This window comes from Carcharhinus amblyrhynchos, chromosome 17 (genome assembly GCF_965287045.1).
Source record: "Carcharhinus amblyrhynchos chromosome 17, sCarAmb.v2.hapA, whole genome shotgun sequence".
In the NCBI taxonomy this organism is placed as follows: domain Eukaryota; kingdom Metazoa; phylum Chordata; class Chondrichthyes; order Carcharhiniformes; family Carcharhinidae; genus Carcharhinus; species Carcharhinus amblyrhynchos.
In genome coordinates, this window is record NC_137340.1 from 13,725,217 (window position 1) to 13,750,438 (window position 25,222).

Consider the following 25,222-nt stretch of genomic DNA (forward strand, 5'->3'; position numbering starts at 1 on the left):
CTTCTTTAAAGCTTCTGATATTTTCTGCAGTAAATCCTTTTCCTGCAACATGCTGCGATAACCTACACCCTGGTTGTTCCTTTCATTCACTCTTTATTTGCTGGTGTATTTCAACTTGGTTAGACCTTACCACACTTAGTCAATCCATTCCTCAATGCCTGAATGATGTGGGTGACCGACAATAAAGCTGTAGTTCTCAACTAAAATAAAAATGCTACGATTTGAAATCAGACATACCTTCAGTCTTTATTTCAAAATGTAAATTTTATCACCTTTCCCAATTGGGTTAGAATACACACTGTACAGTTCCATTTTTGTACACAATGTGGACTTCTACAAACAACATAAAACAGACTAAGAATCACTAATACACACTGTTAAACACATTTCAATTAGTGTTATAATTTCAGCTTATATTCGCTGATGATTGCAGTGTTCATTTCTATTTGCAATTCCTCAGATAATGAAGCAGTCTGTGCCTGCATGCAGCACGAATTCAGGTTTGGGCTGGTAAGTGGCAAGTAATGTTCACACTGTAAGTGCCAGGTAATGACTATCTTCAAAAAATAACCCTCTCTCCCACCTCTTGGTATGCAGTGTCAATTTGGCAATTCCATCACTGACTGTCCCATCATCAGCATCTTGGGAGGGTTACCATTGACCAGTCACATAAATACTGTAAACTTTAAGAGGTTAGAGGCTGGAAATTCTAAAACAATATCTCATCTCCTAACTCCTCAAAGCCTTTCCACCATTTAGCTATAAGGCACAAGTCAGGAGCGTGATGGAATACTCTCCACTTATCTGGATAAGTGCAGCCAACAATACCGAAGAAGCTCGACACTATCCAAAGCAGCCCATGATTGGCACACCATTCACCACATTAAATATTCACCCCCTCCACCACTGCTGCACAGTCGCAGAAATACGTACCATCTACAAGCTGCACTGCAGCAATTTGGCAAGGCTGCAAACAACCTCTACTACCTAGAAAGACACATGGGAACACTGCCACCTCCAAGTCCCACACCCCTTTGACCCAGAAATATAATGCAGATCTTTCATAGCTGGATCAAAATTCGTACCCAACAGCAGTGTGGCTGCACTTGTGTCACTTTATCTGCAGTGCTTCAAGATGATGTCTCATCACCACTTTCACAATGGCAATTATTACGGATGGGCAACATGTACCAATATGGATCCAACGGACCAAATGGCGTCCTTCAGTGCTATTCCAAATATATCATTTCTTGAATTGAAGAAAAAAATATACAAATCGGCAAAAAATCTATGCCAGCTTGTCTCAGGGTGCTCACTCTTTTTGATTCAACAGGATTAATCCTATGCTGGTGGTGAACTTAGTTCATTGAACACATATGAAGTCAGTTTCCATAAATGGTGAAATCAGAACTGAGATGTGCACTCCCTATGGACCAGAGCTGAGCCCCCCATGTGCCAGATTTAGAGGAAATTGATTACCAAAAGTATATAGCTAAGCTAAATTTGCAGAATGGACCCATGATATAATTGAGGCAAAAGTAGACAGAAATATTTCAGAGAAGGTGCTGAACACTATCTTAGTTTCAAGCTATAGACAGATAAATAGATATCACACTGTTGGTGAATTTAAAAAGATTACTTGAAAATGCTGATAAATGGTGCTTAATTAATAATCATGTCTTTTTTAAAAAAAAAACTCAATGTAAAACAAGATAAAATATTAGATAGGGTGACTAGTTACAATAGCATTTAAAGCTCAAGATTGAAATTAAACTAAATAGATCAACATACATAAGTTGGGAAATGAACAGTTTCACCAGAACGGACAGATTGTTCTAACTAAAATCCAGCACAATGTTACACAGCCAAAGCCAAACAACTTCTGCCATCATGGAAACCAGAAAGGACATTTCTCGTGTTAATCATTTTTAAAAGGCCCTCAATAAAACTGAAGTCATTGTGTCAAAAACATTGCAGTATCAATGGAATGTGAAATATCTTCCACAAAAAAGCCAATTCTTAACCCACATGTACCGACAACACCAGCAGGTTTTTTTTCCCAGTTTTGTAGTTAAGTTCAACGGTCAGGTATACTGCACACCACAGGTTGTCAGCAGGAATTTCTGACAGTACCTGCCTCAAAATGCATAGTACAGCAATGGGAATTCTTGCTCAAATACAATTCTGAAATATCAGACAACGAGCTGTCACAGTACAATGTTTTGCAGTTTGACAATTTTCCCATCATACAGTAGTTTTTATGAAGTGGTTTTTCTTAAAAAAAAACAAATATTATCCAAGATTCCCACAGTCGTGGAAAGGTACCTTCACTTACATACGTCATCGAGACAAGTGTTCACACAAAGAAAACTTCTTGTTGTGACCAGACAAGCACCTTCATCCAAACACATCAGCACATCAAGAAAGCATAGGCTTTCAAGCTGGACATCAGATCAGCCACGGTCACTACTTGTGCGTGTTCAAAGGAAGGTCATCCTTTATAAATACTTACACAGGACAGTTTTACAAAGGCAACAAAATCAATGAGCTACACTATTAACAGGTTCATTTCCAGCTTTGTAGTTTCAAATGAAACTAAGGACAGGTCGCAAAATGACATAAAAATACAAATCTTCCAAGTGGTTTTATAAATAATACTCAAATCATTACAGTTTGATCATTCACAAGGCAGTACATCCCAGAAGAGATTCAGGACAGTCCACATTTATACAGAAATTATTTCCAAATATTAATACATAAAACCAGTGGGTTTTGGCTATCTTGCACACTGTTTAAAATATGTACACTACATACAACAGGAGGTTGTTTTACTTCCCTTAGAAATGAGTCTCATTGCAGCACCACAGTAGCTGCTGCAAAGTAAGTAATTTATTCTTAACCTGATGTGAAAACTAAATAGTTAACCGTTTAGTTAGACGGGTTCCTTTCCGGCACTAATTTCTGGACAGTAGCTTTTAAAAATACGAACAATCGGTCGATTCTTGCGACCTTCTCTGCTCCTCAGTGGGTATCTGTCATCTTCAGTAATTCCAGCAGTGCCCCAACTGCTCCAAAATAACCCTACAAGATGAAGAGGGAACAGATAGGATGGTGGTTTTTCCCAAGGATGATATTTTAAAAACATACAATTATTCAACGATACACAGCAAATTACAGTAATCCCTGTCATAGATACGCAAAATATCCGAGCCAAACCTGTGTCAGCGAGATTAAAAGTCAAGCGTTTGAAATTATCTTTCTCTTGATTTATTTATCTTGTTTTTCCGCCTTTCCCGCTCTTATTTGAAAATGATTTTTATCCACTCACATCGGAGACACCATTCACTATTCCACAGTGAATTCCTAAGCAAACTTCTCAGAATTATAGAATCACTACAGTGCAGAAGGAGATCATTCCCCTTTACACTCAGGGGCAACTTAGCCTGGCCAATCCACTAAACCTGCACATCTTTTGACTGTGGGAGAAAACCCACACAGACAGAGGGAGAATGTGCAAACTCCACACAGACAGTGACCTGAAGCCAGAATTGAACCTGAGTCTCTGGTGCTTTGAGGCAGCAGTGCTAACCACTGTATCACCCTGCCACCTCTAGCACTTTACGTAAAAGTATAGAGATTGGTACATCCTTCCAATTGTATTGTTAGGAGAAAAAAATGCCAACAATCCCACATTTCACCACATGATTGTGCAATTTATACTTAAAAAAGGGTTTATTCAGATTATTAGCAAACAATTTCAGCAGTATGACATTCATTTCAACACCAGCAAAAATAGATCAACATACATACAAAAGAAATCTTTCTTTATCTTAACATAGTCTAGGAACCCTTGAGCCTCCTGCCATTTACACTATTATCATCCCAGTCAATGTTTACAGAGATTTTCTGCAACAGTATTTTTCCAGGCTAGTAGGAAGAGAAGCGTTATTGGATCTGGTTCTTGGGAATGAGGTGATCCAAGTGGATCAAATATCAGTGAGAGAATGCTTAGAGGGCTTTGATCATTGTATCATAACGTTCAGGTTGGCTATGAAAAGGATAAAGAAGAACCCAGCGTAAGAATAATTAACTTGAGGAAGCCAAGTTCAGTGAGGTAAGAATGCACCTGAGCCAAATAAGTTGGAATCAAAGGTCAGCAGGAAAAACAGTAGCTCAATAACAGAAACTTTCAAAGAAGTGATGGTTCGGGCACAGTCAAGCTATAATCTCTTAAAAGCGACAGAAAGTAAACAAATCTAGAGCCGCCTGGATGACAAAAATGATTGAGATTAAGATGAAGAAAAAAGTTGTGTGCTTTTGACAAAAGCTGGTGGACAATACATTGGGGAACCAGGCTGGCTGCAAAAGGTTCAGAGCGGGAAGTGAAAATGCAAAAAGAGAAGCTAAGAGGAATATGAAAAGAGAATAGCATAAAAGGGAATCCCAAAGTTTCGTACAGACATATAAACAGTAAAAGGATGGTAAAAGGTGCAGAGCTGATTAGGGACTAAAAAGGGGATTTACACATGGAATGAGAATAGCTGAGACATTAAATGAACACTTTTTGGACCCTAGCTTTCCCTGATGTACATTAATGACCTAGATCTCAATGTACAAGACAAAGTTTCAAAGTGTGCAGATGATACGAAACTTGGGAACATTGCAAGGATAGTGGAGAAATTCAGAAGTAGTTCTAAATGACGTGGAGTGGGCAGAGAAACGGCAGATTGAGAAATGTAAAGTGATTCATTGATAGCAAGAACATGCAGACACAATATCAAAGGGTATAGCTCTGAAAAGAAAGGGTCCTGCGTGCACACGTGCACAAATCATTGAAGGAGGTGACAAGTTGAGAGAGCTGTTAATAAAGTATACAGTATCCCAGGCTTTATTAACTGGAGCTTGGGATACAAGAGTAAGGAGATTATGTTGACTGTAGTTTGACCTCAGTTGAAGTACCGCATCCAGTTCTGGGCGCCATGCTTTTGGAAAGAGGTGAAAGCATTGGAGAGGGTACAGAAAAGATGAGTGAGAATGGCTCCAGCGATGAGGAACTTCAGTTATGAAGATAGATTAGAGAAGTTAGAATAGGTTTCCTTGGAGAAGGCAGAAAGAAAATTTGATAGAGGTATTCAAAATCATGAGGGGTTTGGACAGAGTAGATAGGAAGAAACTGTCTCTACTCATGGAAGGGTCAAAAACTAGAGGGAACAGATTTACACTAAAAAGAAGCAAAGGCGACACAAGAAATAACTTCTTCACTCAGTGAATGATGGAGGTCTGGAAAACACTGGCGACAGTACGGTGGAGTCTGGTTCAATTGAAGCATTCAAAAGGTAATTACACTTATCTGAAAGGGAAAAATGTGCAGAGTTACAGGGAAAAGGTGGGGAAGTGACACAAAAGGAATTATATATTTGGAGAGCTGGCTCTGACATGACAAGTGAATAGCCTCCTTCTGCACTGGAATAATTCCACGATTCCATAAAAACTATGGTATATGCACAGATCAAATAAACTACCAGATCTGTTTTCTGTTTCATTAAAGGGCATTGGAGCAAAAATTGTTGAGTAGAAAGAGAAAAGGAAGCTCCTAACACCCTGTGAATGGGCTTTGACCATTTTGAATGCAGTGTGTCCTTGTCGTGGGTCAACATGATGTGCAAGGGAAGAGTTGTCGGTGCTGGGGCTACAGTCTGGCTTTGCAGGGATTTTTACTGTTGACAGCAGGTTAGATAGGAAGAGGTATCTTGGAAATTCAGAATATGCTCAATGCACATTTTGCTGCACAATGGCCAGGCCTTAGGCACAATAGTACGGTGACTACTTCACCCAGGCATCCCTCTCTACGGGCACTCACTTATCTGTTCAACTAGCAAGGGTAGATTACAATTTATCAGACGGTATCTTCAATATCTAGCAGATGGGAGTTGGCAGGTGATGATGACTATTACTCTATTACTTACGGGGCGAAAAACTGCAGCAGGCGACGGTGCAGAGGGACCTCGGGGTCCTTGTGCATGAGTCGCAAAAACCCAGCTTGCAGGTGCAGCAGGTGGTCAGGAAGGCGAATGGGATGCTGGCCTTCAAAGCGAGGGGGATTGAATATAAAAGTAGGGAGGTCTTGCTGCAGCTGTATAGGGCATTGGTGAGGCCGCAGCTGGAGTACTGTGTGCAGTTTTGGGCGCCGCATGTGCGCAAAAATATTTTGGCCTTGGAGGGAGTGCAGAGGAGGTTTACTAGGCTGATACCGGAGTTGAGGGGGTTGAGCTATGAGGAGAGGCTGAATAAACTAGGCTTGTACTCGTTAGAGCTTAGAAGAATGAGGGGAGATCTCATTGAGACGTATAAGATGATGAATGGGATGGAAAGGATAGAGGTGGAGAGACTCTTCCCACTCAAAAAAGACAGTAGGACTAGGGGGCACAGCCTCAAGATAAAGGGGGGGCGGTTTAGAACGGAGTTGAGGCGGAACTTCTTCACTCAAAGGGTGGTGAATCTCTGGAATTCTCTGCCCGTTGAAGTGGTGGAGGCTGCCTCGCTAAATATTTTTAAGACGCGGGTTGATGGGTTTTTGATAAGAGAGGGGATTAAGGATTATGGGGAGAGGGCGGGAAAGTGGAACTGAGCCGCGACAGATCAGCCATGATCTTATTGAATGGCGGGGCAGGCTCGAAGGGCTAGATGGCCTACTCCTGCTCCTATTTCTTATGTTCTTATGAGTTTTAGTGGTTTCTTTGGCTGTATGTGCAGTGGTTTATATTTTGTCCAAAGATATGGTTTGCAGGGTTTCGGTCCTAGCAGCAAGCTGATATTTGGCAAGTTTTTTCAAGTTAGAGGTCTATGAAGCAGCGCAGAATTGGTTACGCAAATAATGTGGTTCTAATTATCCGTTTCAATTCCTGTCATGCAATTCATGCAATAGTTTGCCTACAGAACACTTTTGCAACGTCAGTTCATACTCCCGACAATTCAAACTTCAATTTCTAAATGCATCCTTTTGCTTCCACAGACACGTTATTCGCTTTCCCCACGTGTAACTTTTTAAAAATCTTGTGATGTACCACTGTCAGAAGATACACTTGAGTTACTATAACTGACAGGCCTTTACTTTTGTGTGTTTGCTTTTTGCAGCATCTCAGCTGTGTAAACACATTGCTGACCTCCTGGGATGGAAAACAGTTGCTTACTTTCTGACAGAAGCGGACTGTTGTGCTGTATGTGGAGTTAAGGTAGAAGCAGTCTCATTGTTGTGGCTTCCCACAGATCTAATAACATTATGCTGACGGCTCCATCTACTGGTGTGATACTTGATATCAGTGAAATTTACTGTAAAAATTATAACCTTGTTGCATCCACCCTTATACAGTGGTAATACCTGGATTTAAGATTCCACGTTCATTCATGTATTTGGCAAATTAAACTCCAGTCTAATTAATTTAATAACCTTATTCCAACATCACAGATTTACACCATGCATCCTCCTTGACATGAATTTCTATGTTAAGTGACTTTGCTTGGCTCAATTAATTAAATCAGGTGGCAAAACCTTGCTCTGGTTTAGATATATTCAGCTATACACAACCCAACAGTATTGCAGAGGCTTACCTCATGCTCCAAGAACAAGGCTTTCAGTTGCCCATTGGACCAATAATCCATAGCGTAAGCTAATAACTTCATGGAGACCATATTGATTCGCAGGAAGTTTCCAACGAACACCACCCTGTTGATGTTCTGCAGTAAGGCCAAATAGAGAAAATTAGGATTTAAGAAAAAAAAAACAATGTAATTAATTTTCAGAAACCTCTACTGGATAATCAAGCTGTGAGATGTTGAGTTAATCAGATTAGGAAGATCCTTTGTCTCTGAGCGGCATAGCGTAGGCTTTCAACCAAGAGACTGGCAAGGGCACACCTGGACTTAGTGTCACCGAGTGCAGATGGAGTGGGGGAGAAAATAATAGACAGGGCTTCTGTTCCGGACCCGATAGAAAACTGCATCCAAGGGTTGGAAAGGTACAGCTCGGTCTAACGACATACTGATATTTATGTCTAGGGTTGCATATTTAGAATGGCCATCCCTCCCAGCACCATTTACAGGCCATGGAACTATGACTTAAGGATGAGTCCGCTTAAGGGAGAGAAAGAGGAGCCCTAATCTCCAGTTTGTTGTATTTTCAAAAGCAGTGTAAAAAGGGGGCTCACTTCCTTATCTCTCACACATATTCCTTTTCTGCCCATCCACAAAACATGATAAAATGCTCTGGTTCACCAAATATTCCACTCAACTACTTGGAAGACAGTGCACCTTGCAAACCTTTCCATCATCCCCACCCCCAGAACATAAACTATGGAAGTTAATGTATAAGCACTTGATGCATTTGTGTAGTTTCTTCGTCTGCTATTTTATCACAACTAGTTTTAAAACAGCCTGACGTGAACATTAAAATATTGGGCTACGGAATTTAATACAAACATGTTAAGCATTTGCAAAGTAGCTTCAGACCATTATTTTGAGGCCAATGTTTTGAATTGGAATCATACTAATCACAACGTAAGCAAGACCAAATCCCAGAAGCTTTTGAAAGAACAAACTTCCATCTTTCACACTTTAAAGACTATATCCAACAACATTCATTTTCAATTGGCTCAATATTATCATTGAATCTTAATAGTACAATAGTAATAGGCCATTGCATTGTGTTATAAATATGTCTGTTTAATTCATTTTGATGTACACAGGCACTTAAACCACAAATTATAATACAAAAGTCCAGATCGAATGTTTCCTCACAAAAAGCGATGGTTGGTGCAACACAGACAGGAAACTTGCAGCACTGAGTTCAAGATGCCTGTCCCTGCACTTTGATAGCCCTGTACAATGCTGCTTGATCTCCATGCTACAAGGCAACACTGTAAAGAAGCTCAAAGCACAGAGAACATATCACGATTGATCAGTTATCGTTTCGTAAGATCTTCAGCTTGGATTTTTTTTTAGATAAACCATGTAAACATCATCGTTATTCTAGATGATTTTATACTTTGGTGTCTTTCGCGACAGATTAAAAAAAATCTCAAATTTTTTCAATTTTTTGGCGTGTGGCATTAATGCAAATACTGCTGCACTTGCACAAAACCTTCATCCAAACTTTAGGAAAAGTAACCCCTGTTTTAATGGGAGTGTGTACGGGAGGAGAGGAATGGTGGGTGCAATGCAGGCAGCCAGGCCTTATTTCAATAAATCTTTCAGAGTCTTATTTGGACTTGGCTAACAGGCAATGGTTAGAATTTGAGGCTGCAGCTAGGGAACTGTGAAATCAGATGTAAAAGCAAATCCTGAGACACTCCCACTCATTCAAGCCTATTGAAGACCTTAATAAGAAAGTGCGTGTCTGGGAAACACTGGTTCATGATCGCCCTCCAACAGATGTGACATGATGGAGAGGCTTTCACTGTTCCCTCATGCAGGTCTCCAACTTAAGTTGCACATCTGGACCCAGGCTACATATTTAAAGAAGGACCTACTTCCTTCCTGCAGGGTATCCTCGTAGCTTGCTCAATACCTGGACGAGTGAAGAAATATAGCAGGATCACTGACTAAGACACTGCCCCTAATTTAGCTGTCTCCTCCCTTCCAGTTTTTGCCAAGTGAGAACTTTTAAATTTAGTTAAAATTGGGGCAACAACATCAGCTACCTAGGGGAAAACTGTGTGATCACTGTGGGAAGCTTTATGGCAACAGCTAAAAAACAACTTGTAATGGATGGTGTAGACAGTAGGATTCCCGAGGCGCTCCTCCTGCATGCTACATCAGCCAGGGGGAGGATGCAGAAGTGATCCCTTACACAATCACTAATGAATGGTAAATGTTAAATTCTGGAAGAGAATCCCAAGGCATGTGGACAAGAATGAACTAATGGAAGACAGTCAGAATGGATGTCAAGAGATATATCACATTCGATCAATTTAGTTGAAATTTCGGAGGAGGTCACTTGCGTGGTGGACACAACACATGTTTGGCTGGATGGGCTTCAGGAAGGTATTTGATCAGGTTTGGGGCAAAATAATTAGCAAATATGATATGACATAGATTATTAATCAACTGAGAGAGGGAACATAGAAAAAGGAGAGAAATTAATTCACCCTGATTAGCTGCATGTGGCAAGTGATATTCCCATAGGGATTTGTCTCTGCGCCTCAATGTTTCACCATGTACATTAACTGATTAAAAGAAGGTACAGCATTGCATATCCAAATTTGAACATGATATCAAGTTGTGCAGCTAGATTCAGGAAGTTAAAGAGGGCCATAGGTAGATTAAGTGAATGGACCAAATTATGGCAGATGGGTTCAACATGGAAGAGTATGAGTTTACCCACCCTAGACCCAAGAAACATAAATTAGAATATTTCTAACGAAGAGAGATTAGGAGCGCAGATGACATTGCTGGTGAGTTAGGCCACACTGGTGCAAGATCAGAAAGCACTGAAAATATGAAGATATCTCCCCAGATACACTGTGGATTCTGGGACAAAAGATAGGCATTTTTCAAGTAAAGGGAGCAGGAGATGCGGAGCAAAGACAGGTAAATGGAGCCGAGATACAGATCAGCCACGGTGAATGGTGGAACTGAATGGCCTATTGCCATAAGAAGAACAAAGGAGGTGGGAAACAAAGGCAAGAGTTTGAGGATGACTCGTATGCCTCGAAATCATAGGTGGATCTTTGATGTGAAACCGAGTTATTTTGGTTGAGTGGGGGAAGAAATAAATCACAAACACTTTAAAAAGGTGCTTCTTACGTTCTGCAGAAATATCACTTGCAACAAGGCTTCGCTCCCCTGCCAAAGTTAAACCATTATTGGTGGGGTTTTATTCCACAAATTTTTATTCCATCCAAAAAGAAAAGCAAATTCAAACTGAATCTAATCCATGGTTCCGACAAGGGAGACAAACAAGATCCAAGCTGACAAGATGAAGCATTGCACCCCATCTTGGGCTTGACCTGGTTTTTCAGTTTAGCCAAAAGGCTGAGATGGTTTTGAAAAACTGCATCAGGTAACGTCTCGGTTAAACCTCATCGGTTACCCTGATCATTGACTCTATCCTAGCCCGAGAGATGAACTTGTCTGATCGTGTACTTAACTGGCAGGAGAGTGTGAAAGCCCTGCTTGATCATGATTCCATCCCTGTCAGGTAAGTACTGGTATTTATCATTTCATATTCTTGGATCAGCATGATGATCTTAGTCCAGCTGGTGAGGAAAAGATCTGGTCCACCTCCCATTCTTCCCTAAGGCTTACTGTGATTGTTACTTTCCGCAATGGAGGGGAAACTGCAGGAAGCAACACATGATATACTCAGAAAATTAGCTTAAAACCAAAGACTGCATCATGGGAATGTATTCTATTTGACGGAGGCTGACACATGGTTTAGATCAAGTCATTAGGATTCCACAAAAGAATGCTAAGTTAGCGTGTAGTGTTCTGTTACTGCAATTTAAGAAGCAAAGCATTAGCGTAAGAATTTTGGCTAATTAGGGGCCAAATGTCTACACTTCATTCATTCTGCAAAGATGTGATGTTTATAGTTATCCAGTATTTTCATATCCTTTCCATAAATTGCACTTCATTTCCACTGCAGGACAAGTGTATGTGCTATGACAAAAACAGAAAATGCTGGAGAAAGTCTGGGCGATCCTTTCTCAGAGCTGAGCTCCGTCCAGACTCAGGGTCAGAGTCGAAATGTTGGCTCTATTGTCTTTCCACAGATGCTGTCAGACCTACTGAGCTTCTCCGGCATTTTCTGTTCTTGTTGCGGATTCCAGCATCCGCAGTATTTTGTCTTTATCTTTTGTGCGCACTGTGACATTGTCATCCACTGGGGTAGTAGCATATGATACAAAGATCACACGATAACAGTTTTAGAATCGATGGTTTTAAAACAAGTTAGCTGACATTATCCCTGCAAGTCTATAAAGAGGTTGCCTTTGACAACCCTTTGGTATTCCACGTCGAGGATATTCCTGGATTATTTGGCAGCCCCCAGAGAATAACCAACTCTAGTGTTACTGACAAAAAAAAGTAACAAATTGATTAGTCACTGGCATCTGACCCTCCATGATTTGGATTAATGACCTAGCATGGGCTTTCTTCGCTGTAAACGGGAATGATTTGAACAAACACAAGAACAATGTCATGTAACAAAAAAAAAATGAACCTTCCAGTTATGTTTCTGAATATCAACAGTATGCAAAAAGTAACATCATAGCCTAATTTTAAATCAGTTTCTTCTGGTGCTAATTCATTTGAAATATGCAACAAGTTGAATTTTGCAATGTCAACAACACAATGAAGTGTGAATTTTAGTGCCACCAAGAAAAAACTGAACCAACAGACAACTTGAACAAAATAAATCCAAATTACAAATAGGCTGCATTTTAGCTCGGCATCGAGACTTTATTACCTCTGATGTACCTGTAGCTGAGACTCAGTTTACTGCAACTGATAAATAATGTAACCAAACAAAGTAATCCATATCAACAAGGGCTTACCTCATTCAGTGCACACATGCGAGCTATGGATCCAATATTGTTTGTGATAGTGACCAGCGTTGCTCTGGCCAAATCTTCCTTGCTGATGGAATCACGCTTCTCCTTACTCATCATGTGACCAAAGCTGTAGGAGTTTAAAAAAAGCAAAGATTGAAGACATGAGGAGAAACCTTCAAACTATTTCTGATTGCTCAAACTTTGATTTAAAAAGATGGCTATTCAGGTTATTTCACATTTTAAAAATCTACTTAGCCTACCCATGTCTCAAGTCTTCAAATCAGAGAGAGGTTATCCACTGAAATTCCAGTGGCTTGACCATATAAACAAAAGCAGACAGAACATGCAAGTATTGGACAAATCCAATCTGGACTGTTATACACACATTTCCAAACACTTGCACTCGATCTGGTCAAAATCAATTCCACGATGTATCTGAAGTCTGATTTTCCCCAAAACAAAAGTAGCTTCACAACTGATTCGCTATCAACTCTCAAAATCACAACAGAATGTTACAGTGCACCAGGTCTGTGACAATACTTTCCTCCATACTAACACACAGATATATTATGAACAAGGGTAGACTACTCAGTCCCATGACTCCCAAAGTGACTAGACTTTTTCAAATTCATCCTTTGATTCTTTGTACCATAACTTGTCCACTTTATTTCACGAACCAGAAGGAAAGGGTCATTTATACTTCATTCTAATCTTGTAATCTTGAAGACCTTTTGGTCTTTAACTTCAGTTCTAACAGAAAAAAGTCTCAACTTCTCAAAAATCGCTCTTCATCTCTAGTAATACCCCAGTGAATCTTTTCCATCGAGTGCATATAATTTCAACAATTATGTGCTTAAAACTGCATACAGCACGATTAACTAGTGTTAGATTCCTGTATCTCCATGCTTTTTGTATTCTATATCTCTATATAATGCACAGCACGAGAGAACACTATTGATCTCTATTTCCTTCTCTGCTGAATGTAATCAGTTAGCTTTGAGAAGATGTGCGTATTTCTTAACTCCTAAGTGCTTGGGCAATTTGAATAATCAGCAGCAAGCTTTTTGTAAGATTGTTTATTCACACGCATACTGAAATCAAATGGGATGGCACTTACTCATGCAGCCGAACACACAAACACACACGAGAGAAGTGCAGTTGAAGAGAATAATGCACTTCTACAAGTTAGAAACAAAAGGAATAGTTTACAATTTGTGCCACTGTCCTGTTCTGGGAAACGTATGTTGTCAGCTTGATGGATAATATATCTTCACTCCTGAAGCACAGTTCAGTTAACTTGAAAGCCAGAGTCATGTGCTGAAGTGTTTTTCAGGGTTCTCTCAAAGAGCTGGACTTCTGCAGGTCGCAAAGATGTCCCTTGTTGTCTTGATGCCAGAAGGTTAGCTGATAGTAGTTTTGGACCCAAGAAGGAATAGGCTTGCAGATGTTCAGTCTTCGGTTCTCAAGGCATAGATGTTACTGTCCTTTCTTCTACTGCTATATCGTTATGTAGTCAACACTTTCAAGATTAAAACTGAGACCAACATGGCTGCACTACCATGTGGCTTCTCACAGCTCCCTTTACAAAATGTAGTTTGGTCTTAGGTTGATTAACTACAACCACGTTTAATGTTTGAAGACATTCATTCTGAAGAGAGTTGAGACAATCGCCACCTTGGTTTCAGAAAGACCCATTCAGCTCAACCCATTTGGAAGCTCTCAGGATATGGGCAGCTAACACCTTTTAGTCTGGAGAGCAACATTTTGTCCTTGTGACTTTTTGAATTCACAGATCAGGTCAGCCATCTTTTGCAGCATATACCATCCATTATAATGGAAAAATCAGTTCCGAAAGATCGCACACCAAGTAAAAGTTTATATTTTACAAGTTATGAATATGAGATGCCTTTATGGGCATGACATCATCACTGCATGGGAAGAAAAAAATGAAACCTTGATTCCATTTTTTAAATAACATCATTTTTAAGGTAAAGCAAGAGAAATAATTAATATATTCTGGACATTCATACACTCTTATAATTAATACCGCTGACTTTGCCTGCAGCAGCCATTTTTCTGCTTCAAACTGTCTTTTTTTTAGATGAGGTACAATTATAACTGAATTTCTTCTGGTGTTGGGTCCTAGAATGGCTTCTGTTCAGAAAACCCAGAGCCCTTTCTACTTTCCCACTTTTTAAATGCTGGTTAGGTATTAACAAGCAGAGTTGGATTTTCACCAACATCTATTTGTATCTGTTCGGATATTACGATCAGCAGACATGTAATGTTTGGAGAGTTTTAGGCTCTGTGGAAACTCAAATTTGTCCCTGAAGGAGTCAAATTTAACAGGTTGTTGTGGAGACATCTTTTCTATTCCAAGGTTTGTCCGATGTGAATTTCTGCTATTCTCCTTCGTGAGCTCTAAGTTCAGCCTGCTCTGATTTTTGAACTGGACAATTTGATTCTCCAGTGGACAAGTTCGCAATAATGTGACTTATTTTCCTTGTGGTGTTCACAAGTGCTGTTCATCGTGAGGTGCATTTATTACTTTTTCTTTTGCCTTTATGTTGGGATGGGTTTTCTCTCAATCAGACCAATGTCCTGTGGGATACTATTGACCACAAGTGGCTGTCCTGCTTCTGCTGCACTCCCTTGTGAATTTAAACTAGGTGAAGCATTTCCTTCTTGCTTCCCTTTTTGGGAACCAAGGATACTTTCTGCCAACCATTCACTTGGCACTTTTTAATCCCAGTATCTTTACCTTCCTCTGGCTCCATTTTGGCCTCTTGAAATTCTACTAGTTTTCCTTCAGCTTTCCAGGCACCGAGAAAAGGGAGAACCATTCTTGGGGATACAATTGTCTTTGAGTATCATGGGTTTACTAAATGAATGTTTCTTTAGTTGAAATTCATCTACTGGGTAAGTTGGTCACTATATATTGATGGTCAGGGTCATTCCAAGCTAACCAATGCGGGAGGTCAACCTATTGCTGTGAAATTATTTGGCAGGTGTCAGACACTTTGTGCAGGGGAGGTGGAGTTGGGGGAGGGATGATTGAGGTCCACAGCAGTCCCACGGATCTCGGGTAACTGAGGAGAATAAGTGAAATTCTGCACTGCTCAAAAGGACGTCCCAAAAGTCCCACATGAATGATGGGACCAGTGAGCTACTAGGGCTTAGGAGCAAAAGGGCTTAGGGGGAAAAAGGGCCAGGTAAGTTCGTGTTGAAATTTTCAATATTACTACAGTGAATAATGGAGGGGCATGTGATGTGTTGTTTCCGCATGATGTGGGAGCTGGTGGACCCCAGGGTCCTTCCCAGTGACCATGTCTGCAGTAAGTGCAGGTTGCTGGAGGAACTCCAGCTCAAGGTAGATGAGCTGGCCTCTGAGCTACAGACACTGAGGCTCATCAGGGGGAGAGAGGGTGCCATTGACAATGGGGTGCAAGAGACATCCACCCCCCCTAGACTGGCAAGCTCTAAGGGTCAGGAACAGGAGGGGGCTGCTGAGAGGAGGAAGGAGGGTGGGGACCGGAGGAGGGAGGGTGGGGAGCAGATGCCTCAGCCTCTCAATCTGCATAACAGGTTTGAGGTTCTTGCTTCCAGTCTGGACGAGAACGAGGGAGGTGAGGTTGGTGAGCAAACTGCACACAGTAGTGATGCAGACGCAGGACATAGGCAAAGTGAAGGTGAAAAGGAACGTAGTAGTAATTAGGGATAGTGGGGTTCGGGTTTTGACACTGTCCTTTGTCACAATGACAAAGTGCACAGAAGGGTGTGCTGTCTGCCTGGTGCTCGGGTCCGGGATGTCGCATCTGGGCTGCAGAGGAACCTGGAGTGGGAGGGTGAGAATCTGGTCGTTGTGGTACATGTGGGTGCCAACGACGTAGGTAAAATGCGAACTGAGGATCTGGGGAGAAGTATGAAAAGCTGGGAATGGAATTAAAAAGTAGAACCGACAAGGTGGTTATCTCTGGGTGACTGCCTGAACCGAGTGTAGACGGGCGTAAGGTTGATAAGATTAAGGAAGTGGATGGGTGGCTCAGGGATTGGTGTGGGAAGAATGGGTTTGAATTTATGGGGCATTGGCATCAGTATTGAGGTAGGTGGGGCCTGTTCAGGTGGGATGGGGTTGGTCTGAACCGTGCTGGGACCAGAGTGAGCTGGTGGCGCAGATCAGCACAAATGGATATGATCTGGTGGCCATTACAGAGACGTGGCTGCAACGTGACAGGGACTGGGAGCTGAATGCCCAGGGGTATCAAGTGTTTAGGAAGGATAGGCGGGAGGAAAAAGCGGGGGGGGGGCGTAGCTCTGCTGATTAAGGATAGCATCATGGTGGTAGCAAGGGATGATATAGGAACCAAAGAGCAGAAAGTGGAATCGTTGTGGGTGGAGATTAGGAACAGCAAAGGAAGGAAGACGCTGGTGGGTGTCGTCTATAGGCCCCCAAATAATGATCTGGAGGTGGGGCGGACTGCTAACGTGCAAATAAGTGTGGCATGCAGGAATGGAACGGCGGTAATTATGGGGGATTTCAATCTACATATTGATTGGTCGATCCATGTTGGACGTGGTGGGCTCGAGGAGGAGTTCTTGGAACGCTGCCGGGATAGTTTCCTTGAACAGTGTGTGTTGGAGCCGACGAGGGAGCGAGCTATCTTGGATCTGGTGTTATGTAATGAGGCGGGTAGAATTAGGGACCTTGTGGTGAAGGATCCTCTTGGGGAGAGTGATCATTGTATGGTGGAGTTTCTGGTGCTGATGGAGGAGGAGAAAGTGGGTTCCCGGACACGCGTCCTTTGTTTGAACAGAGGGGAGTACGGTAGGATGAGAGAAGAATTGGCGAATGTTGACTGGGGGAGCGCGTTGTAAGGTAGGTCTACTGAGGAGCAGGAGGATCTTTAAGGAGATCTTTCTTGGTGCTCAGCAGAAATTTATTCCGATGGTTAAAAAGGACCGTAGGAGGAGAGGTAATAAGCCGTGGATAACGAAGGAGGTGAAGGAAAGTGTTAAATTAAAAGCGGAGGTGTTTAGAGTAGCTAACAGTAGTGGGCGAGAGGAGGATTGGGAGAGGTTTAAATGTCAACAAAGATTGACAAAGAAGTTGATAAAGAAGGGTAGGAGAAACTATGAAGCTGGGCTAGCGCTTAATATAAAAAAGGATAGCAAGTGTTTTTATAAATATATAAAAAGGAAGAGGCTGGCTAGGGTGAACGTTGGACCCTTAGAGGATGAGAGGGGGGACTTAGTGGTAGGGGATGGGGAAATGGCTGAGGTCTTGAATAACTTTTTTGTTTCGGTCTTCACGGAGGAGGACGTGAATAATTTGCCGGGTGTTAGCGATGGAAAGATGGTAGGACTGGAGGGTCTCAATGACATTATTGTCACTAGAGAGGCGGTGCTCGGCAGACTGGAGGGGCTGATTGTGGACAAGTCCCTAGGACCGGATGGAATGCATCCGAGGGTTCTGAAAGAAATGGCGGAGGTGATAGTGGATGCCTTGGTGGTTATTTTCCAAACGTCGCTGGATTCCGGGGAAGTGCCGGAAGATTGGAAAACGGCTAGTGTTACGCCGTTGTTTAAGAAGGGTGGCAGGCAAAAGGCAGGGAATTATAGGCCGGTTAGTTTAACGTCTGTTGTAGGTAAAATGTTAGAATCCGTCATCAAGGAGGAAGTAGCGAGGCATCTTGAGGGGAATTGCTTGATAGAGCAGACGCAGCACGGTTTCGTTAAGGGCAAGTCGTGTCTGACAAATTTATTGGAGTTCTATGAGGATGTGTCTAGGGCAGTGGATAGAGGAGAGCTGGTGGATGTGGTCTTTCTTGATTTTCAGGAGGCGTTTGACAAGGTACCTCACAAGAGGTTACTGCAGAAGGTAAGGGGGCATGGAGTTGGGGGTAGGGTGTTAGCGTGGATAGAGGATTGGTTGTCAAATAGGAGGCAGAGAGTGGGGGTTAATGGGTGCTATTCGGATTGGCGGTTGGTGACTAGTCGAGTGCCCCAGGGGTCGGTGCTGGGGCCTCAGCTATTTACCATTTATATAGATGATCTGGAGGAGGGAACCGAGTGTATGGTGTTGAAATTTGCTGATGACGCCAAGATTGGTGGAAGGGCAAATTGCGCGGAAGGTGTGGAGAGTCTGCAGAAGGATCTAGATAGGCTGGGCTAATGGGCCAGGAACTGTCAAATGGAATTTAATGTTGGCAAGTGCGAGGTGGTCCACTTTGGTAGGAATAATGGTAGGAAGGACTATTACTTACGTGGTGAAAAACTGCAGCAGGCGACGGTGCAGAGGGACCTCGGGGTCTTTGTGCATGAGTCGCAAAAACCCAGCCTGCAGGTGCAGCAGGTGGTCAGGAAGGCAAATGGGATGCTGGCCTTCATAGCGAGGGGGATTGAATATAAAAGTAGGGAGGTCTTGCTGCAGCTGTATAGGGCATTGGTGAGGCAGCAGCTGGAGTACTGTGTGCAGTTTTGGTCACCGCACTTACACAAGGATATTTTGGCCTTGGAGGGAGTGCAGAGGAGGTTTACTAGGCTGATACCAGAGTTGAGGGGGTTGAGCTATGAGGAGAGGCTGAATAAACTAGGCTTGTACTCGTTAGAGTTTAGAAGAATGAGGGGAGATCTCATTGAGACGTATAAGATGATGAATGGGATGGATGGGATAGAGGTGGAGAGACTCTTCCCGCTCAAAAAAGACAGTAGGACTAGGGGGCACAGCCTCAAGATAAAGGGGGGGCGGTTTAGAATGGAGTTGAGGAGGAACTTCTTCACTCAAAGGGTGGTGAATCTCTGGAATTCTCTGCCCGTTGAAGTGGTGGAGGCTGCCTTGCTAAATATTTTTATGACGCGGGTTGGTGGGTTTTTGATAAGCAAGGGGATTAAGGGTTATGGGGAGAGGGCAGGAATGTGGAACTGAGCCACGACAGATCAGCCATGATCTTATTGAATGGCGGGGCAGGCTCGATGGGCTAGATGGCCTACTCCTGCTCCTATTTCTTATGTTCTTATGTTCCTCGAATTTCGTTACTGAGAAAATTTTAAGAAATCAAAGTTTGGCTCCGAACTTCGGCCACATGAAATTCTGGTGGCTCATATTCTATATGAAGATAGCATTCGCTAGGGAGGAATTATCTGTTTCATTTACCTTTCCAACTTCTTGATTTTTTCCATCTGGAAAAGTCTATCTCCTGGTATTCTCTGTATCATTCTTGAAACTCCAATTCCAGTCTCTGCTCTTCTAGGTCAAAGCTTGCCAAGGTAACCTGGCCTATTTCAGGCTCCATATCTTCTGTCTGTTTCCAATTATGGGGTGAGGGAAAATGACTCAGCCTGCAATTTTAGCACCTCAGGTGCTTCATACAGACTTGCACCTGCTTAGCTATTGCTCTCAACTGTTCAATCGTTAAGGTTGTACATCTATGTCAAGTTAAATCCTCCTGTTCTAGGAATGATTTTATGTTAAAGTTAGACATTTGACTTTCTAGTGTTAATACATGAAAAGCCTTTTTGGTAAATAAATAAGTTCAGCTAGCGAACTTTTCCCTTTTGCTTCCAATTTATTCTTTAAAATTCAACCAATTCATTTCAATTGTTCTGACCCAGATGCAGTTCCCAATTCTATTAGAACACTACTGATCCCATTTCCCTACCCTACTGTCCATTGATCAGTTAGCTTGAGAAGGTGGGTGTGTTTCTTAACCCAAACATGTGAACAATTGATTAACCAGCAGTAAGTTTTTTGTTTATTTGCACATGCAATTCAAAATTTAGTGCTAGAGCACTCACTCAAACAGTCAAGCACAAGGAAAGTACAGTTGAAGAGAATAGTGCACTTTTACAAGTTATAAACAAAAATAGCTCATAATCCAGCTGATTGTCCTGTTGGAAAACACACTTTGCAGACTTGATGGAAAGAATGTCTTCACTCCTGATGTGTAATTTAGGTCACTGGAATCGCCAGAGTTATGCCCCAATGTGTTTTTCAGGATTCTCTCGAAGAGATGGACTTTCTGCAGTTCACAAAGTTAGTTACCTGTAGTCCTGTTGCCAGAAGGTCAGTTGGCAATATTGGTGGACCAGAAAGGAACAGGCTTGGAGACCTTACGATGTTACAGTTTTTCTGCTTCTGCTGTGTCTTTCTGTAGTCAGCACCTTAAGATTAAAAGGGAGATCAACGTGGCTACCATCTGTCGCTTCTCAGCTTCTTTTACCAAATATGGTTTAGTCCTAGGTTGATTAGCCACAACCTGATTTAATGTTTGAAGATATTCATTCTAAGGGAAAGTTGAGACAATCACCATCTTTGTTTCAGAGAGACTCACTCAACTCAAGAATGTCATTTGGATGGTCTCAGGATACGGTCAGTTGACACGTCTCAGTCTGGAATGTACCCTTTTGTCCTTGTGAGATTTTTAATTCACAGGTCAGATTAGATGACCCTCAGCGGTCATCTTTTTCAGCACATACTGCCCACTTTGAAGGAAAAGTCAGTTCCAAACAATTCCACACAAAGTAAATTTCCTATTTGGAAATTATGAACATGGCATGCGTTTACTGGGCATTATATCAAATGGGCTAAAATACTTGTCCGGTTGTCTTGAATGCTCTGTGTAATATCACACAAGGACTCTTTGCTCTTTTATTCTATCCAACTTCTTCCTATCTTAAGGTGCTGTTGTCCTATTCTTGATTACAAGTTTTACTTCCCATTTTCTACAATGACTTTTACTTGCTGCTTATTTGGCCATCCTGCTAGTCAATTGGCTGTTCTCCTGAAGTATTTCACATCCCTTACAACAATTTTTCACTCCCCCTTCCCCTAAATGTATCAGCAAATCTCGATATAGTTCCATCAATTAGAAAGTCTAGACTAGTTAGGGGAGTCATGGCGGCACAATGCTTAGCACTGCTGCCTCACAGCTCAAGGAATCTGGATTCAATTCCGGCTTTGGGTGATTGTCTGCATGGGTTTCCTCCAGGTGATCCAGTTTCTTCCCACAATCCAAAGATCTTCAGTTTAGGTGGACTGGCCATGCTAAACAGTTCCTTAGCGTCAGGGAGATTAGTAGCACAAATACACGGGATTGCAGGAATAGAGCCTCAATGGGATTGCTGTCATTGTAGGTTCAATAGGCTAAATAGCCTCCTCCTGCACTGCAGGATTCTACGATCATTCATATTTTTGATAAATAAGAGTAGCTTGGATGCAAAATGCTGTGGAATACAACTCACCACATCTTTCCAATCTAACTTCCTTTTGTCCACACCCATTGCTTTCTGCTCATCAACTATCTCCCTATCCATGCGGCCGCTTCCCCTTAGAGTAAAAATAATGGAATTAAGTCTCTCATGTGTTACCTTGTCAACTGTTTCTTGAAATTATGTTAAAACCAAATCCACTGCATTTCTGTTATCTAGCTGCTGTATTATTTCTTCAAATAATTCTACCAGGTTGCTCAAACAATGATTTATTATAACTTATAATAAATTATAAAGTCTGACAGTGTCTAATTTTCTGGAAAGGGTCATTACATTTGTTTTGGCACAGGTGTCTTTTCGACAAAATATTTGGAAGTTGTAGTCAAGTCCTCGGATAGATCTTTACTAGCTTCTCTCAGTTTCCTCAGATATAAGCCACAAGTATCTAATGATTTGTCCAACCTGTGCTACAGTAACTTGTTTCCGATCATCTATCCTTGAATAACTTCCACAAACATTTAACACTCAAATTTTCACAATGCTACAACCTTAAAGAGAATAATCTCCAGATTACCTGAACAACATACAAATTGGCATAGGGTACATAAAGTTAGAGCGATGAATGCATAGCTCAAAGACTGGTGTGGAAGAAGTGGGCTCTCATTCAACGGCACCAAGTTCTAGGGAAAGTGGCGGCAATACTGTTAGGTTGGTCTATACCTGACCCATGTTGGGTTCAATGCACTAGCAAGCTGCATAACTAGGAAAGTAGAGAGGGCTTTAAACTAAACAATGGGCAGAAGGGATCAAATTTGGAAAGCTGTGTTAAATCAAACAGAGACATGACATGAGAGAAAGATATTAATGTGGAAAATGATAAACAGGCAGCAATAGGCATGGACATAGAGGACAAATTCGTAGGTAGTGCTAAAGATTACAAAAATAATAAGAAGAATAAAACTAAAAGCTTTATATCTCAGTGTCCGTAGGCATTTGAAACAAAGCCGATGAACTGATAGTGCTAATAGAAATAAAATAGTATGATGTGATCACCATTACAGCGACATTGCTACAGGGTGACTGATTAGAATCTGAACATTTGAAGGGCACGTCAAATTTAGGAAGGGCAGGAAGCTAGGAAAAGATGTGGGGGAATCTCTAGACTAAGGATAGTATTCAGACAACAGAGAGAGATGGCCCAGGTTCAGGACATCAGGATGTAGGTGTGGTTTGAGTAGAAATGAAAATTGTACAGGCAAGAAGTCACTTTTGGGAGTGGTGTATAGGGCATGAGGAAATCATGGAATGTTTTTGGGATAGTTTCTTAAAATAGCATGTTCTGGCACTATCCAGAAAGCAGGCTATACTGGGGCCAGAGTTGAGCAATGAGATAGGATTAATTAATGATCTTATAATGAAAGCGTCCGTAGCTAGCAGCATTCATAACAAGACTGAATTTTACATTCAGTTTAAGAGAGGAGAGTGCATCTAAGAATAGTATTTCAAACTTAAATGAGGGCACAAAAGCAGAGCTAGCTAAGTGAACTGGCAAATTAGGTTGCAGGATAGGTCCATAGAGATACAGTGGCAGACATTTAAAGGGATATTTCAGAATACACAGAATAGGTACATTCCAACGAGAAAAAAATTCCAAGGGGCAGATCCACCATCTGTAGTTAAATAAAAAAGTTAAAAGATATCAAATTGAAAGATGAAGCATATAATTATGCAAAAGGAGTGGCAGGTAGGAAGATTAGATGGACTATCAAAAACGAATAATAGAAAATAAGGTGATGGCAGGTGGATTGAATTTTTTTTTTTAAAATCAGTCTTCTCCAGAGGATACAAGAAACATCCCAGAAATAGCTGTAAATCAGGAATTGGAAGAAACTCAAGAAAATTGCAATCACCAAAGAAGTGATTCAGAGCAAGATTCTGAGGGGTACTGACAGGTTGGATGTGAAGAGAACGTTTCCTCATGGGAGAATCTAGAACTGGGGTCACCGTTTAAAAATAAAGGGTCATCCATATAATATGAAGATGAACAGAAATATTCTGTCTGAGGATTGTGAATTTTTAGAAGTCTCTTCCTCAAAAGGCATTGGAAGCAGAGTCTTTGGGTACTTTTAAGACACAGGTGGGTAAATTTTTGAAAAGCAGTGTTGGAATAGGTTGTAGAGGGTAGGTGGGAATATGGTGTTGAGATTACATCAGACCAGCCATGACCTTACGAAAAAGCAGAGCAGGCCTGAAGGACCAAATGGGCGACTCCTGTTCCTAATTCATATATTTGTGATAGTCATCTCCCTTATGAAAGCTAACTTCTTATTTACATTGCTATATCTTAATTCTCCACTACAAACTTGCTCCATTTCTTAGTGGCTCAACTTTAACCTTGGCTCTTGCTATTAATGGTCCCGCAGACAACATTTCAGTCCTTCTTTTTAAAGCAACTTTCTCCCTCACTGTACAAGGGTACAATAGTGTAACAGTCATGTTTCAGGACTGATAATTCGGGGTAAACTAGTGCAAGAGTTGTTGTTGTTGCATTGTCCTTCCATGGATTATTAATATTGTCGTTATGTCACTCAGTTAATAATCCTGGGCACAGTAAGGTAGTGGTTATATTACTGGCCTAGTAATCCAGGATACTTAAGACATAATGCTTAGGTCACTAGCCTAATAATCCAAGCTACAGTAGCAGGGCTGGTGATAAGGTGGTTAATGGACATACAGGATACTTCCCTTCATTAGCCAAGGCTTAGAGAATAGGAGCAACGAGATTATATCAAACACTAGGTCAGACCACAACTAGAGATTTGTATGCCGTTCCAGTCATCGCATTACAGGAAGGATATGATCACACTAAAAAGGGTAGGGAGGAAACCACGAGGACATTGAAAATTCCAATTATTAGGAAAGACTGGACAGGCAGAGCTTGTTTTCCTTGGAACAGAAGTCACTGAGGAGAGAATTAATTGAGATATATAAATTTAAGTGCCCGGTAGGAAATGGGTAGAATCCATTTCTACTTAGAGAATTCAATAACCAGGAGACATTAATTTGAGGTTAATGGCAGGAAGATCAGAGTGGATTTGATGAGAAGCTTTTCCAGTCAGAGAGGAATGCAAATCTGGCACTCCCTGCCTGAATGGGAGCTAAAAGGTAGAAACTTTCATCACGTTTAAGGAAAAACTTGGATATGCACTTCAAGTGCCCTAACTAACGGTTACAAAGTCAGAAAGGCTGACTTGTTTAGGCTGGACATCCTCTTATCAGCCAGTGGAGAACTGTACCAGCTGAATAGCTTATGTACTGTAAATGTTTCTGTATTTACCTCACCAAGTTATTCTTTTACATGTCCTCAACTTTTCATTTTCTTTTTCTAGTCATAGTAGTTATAGTGTGGTCACTCTTTCTCCAAATGTATCCCTAGTTTCAGGTGGTCTGCTTGCTCCAGTTCATCA

At 41.5% G+C, this 25,222-nt stretch overlaps 1 protein-coding gene across 3 annotated transcripts in view; it reads right to left on the bottom strand.

Annotated features, from left to right (window-relative positions):
- Positions 1 to 220: 220 nt before the first annotated feature.
- LOC145354335 (pantothenate kinase 1) overlaps positions 221 to 25,222 on the bottom strand; it is a 71,433-nt gene continuing 46,431 nt past the window's right edge. For 2 of the 3 annotated variants that reach the window (XM_080205505.1, XM_080205506.1), the window contains exons 5-7: positions 12,552 to 12,675; positions 7,609 to 7,734; positions 221 to 3,081 (exon numbers count right to left, since the gene is read on the bottom strand). In XM_080205505.1, the coding sequence (XP_080061631.1) occupies positions 3,022 to 3,081; positions 7,609 to 7,734; positions 12,552 to 12,675 (310 nt within the window). In that variant the 3' untranslated portion in view covers positions 221 to 3,021. Of the gene's footprint in view, positions 3,082 to 7,608; positions 7,735 to 12,551; positions 12,676 to 20,276; positions 20,709 to 21,788; positions 21,874 to 25,222 lie in introns of those variants that run through there. The other variant, XM_080205507.1, reaches the window with a different exon arrangement.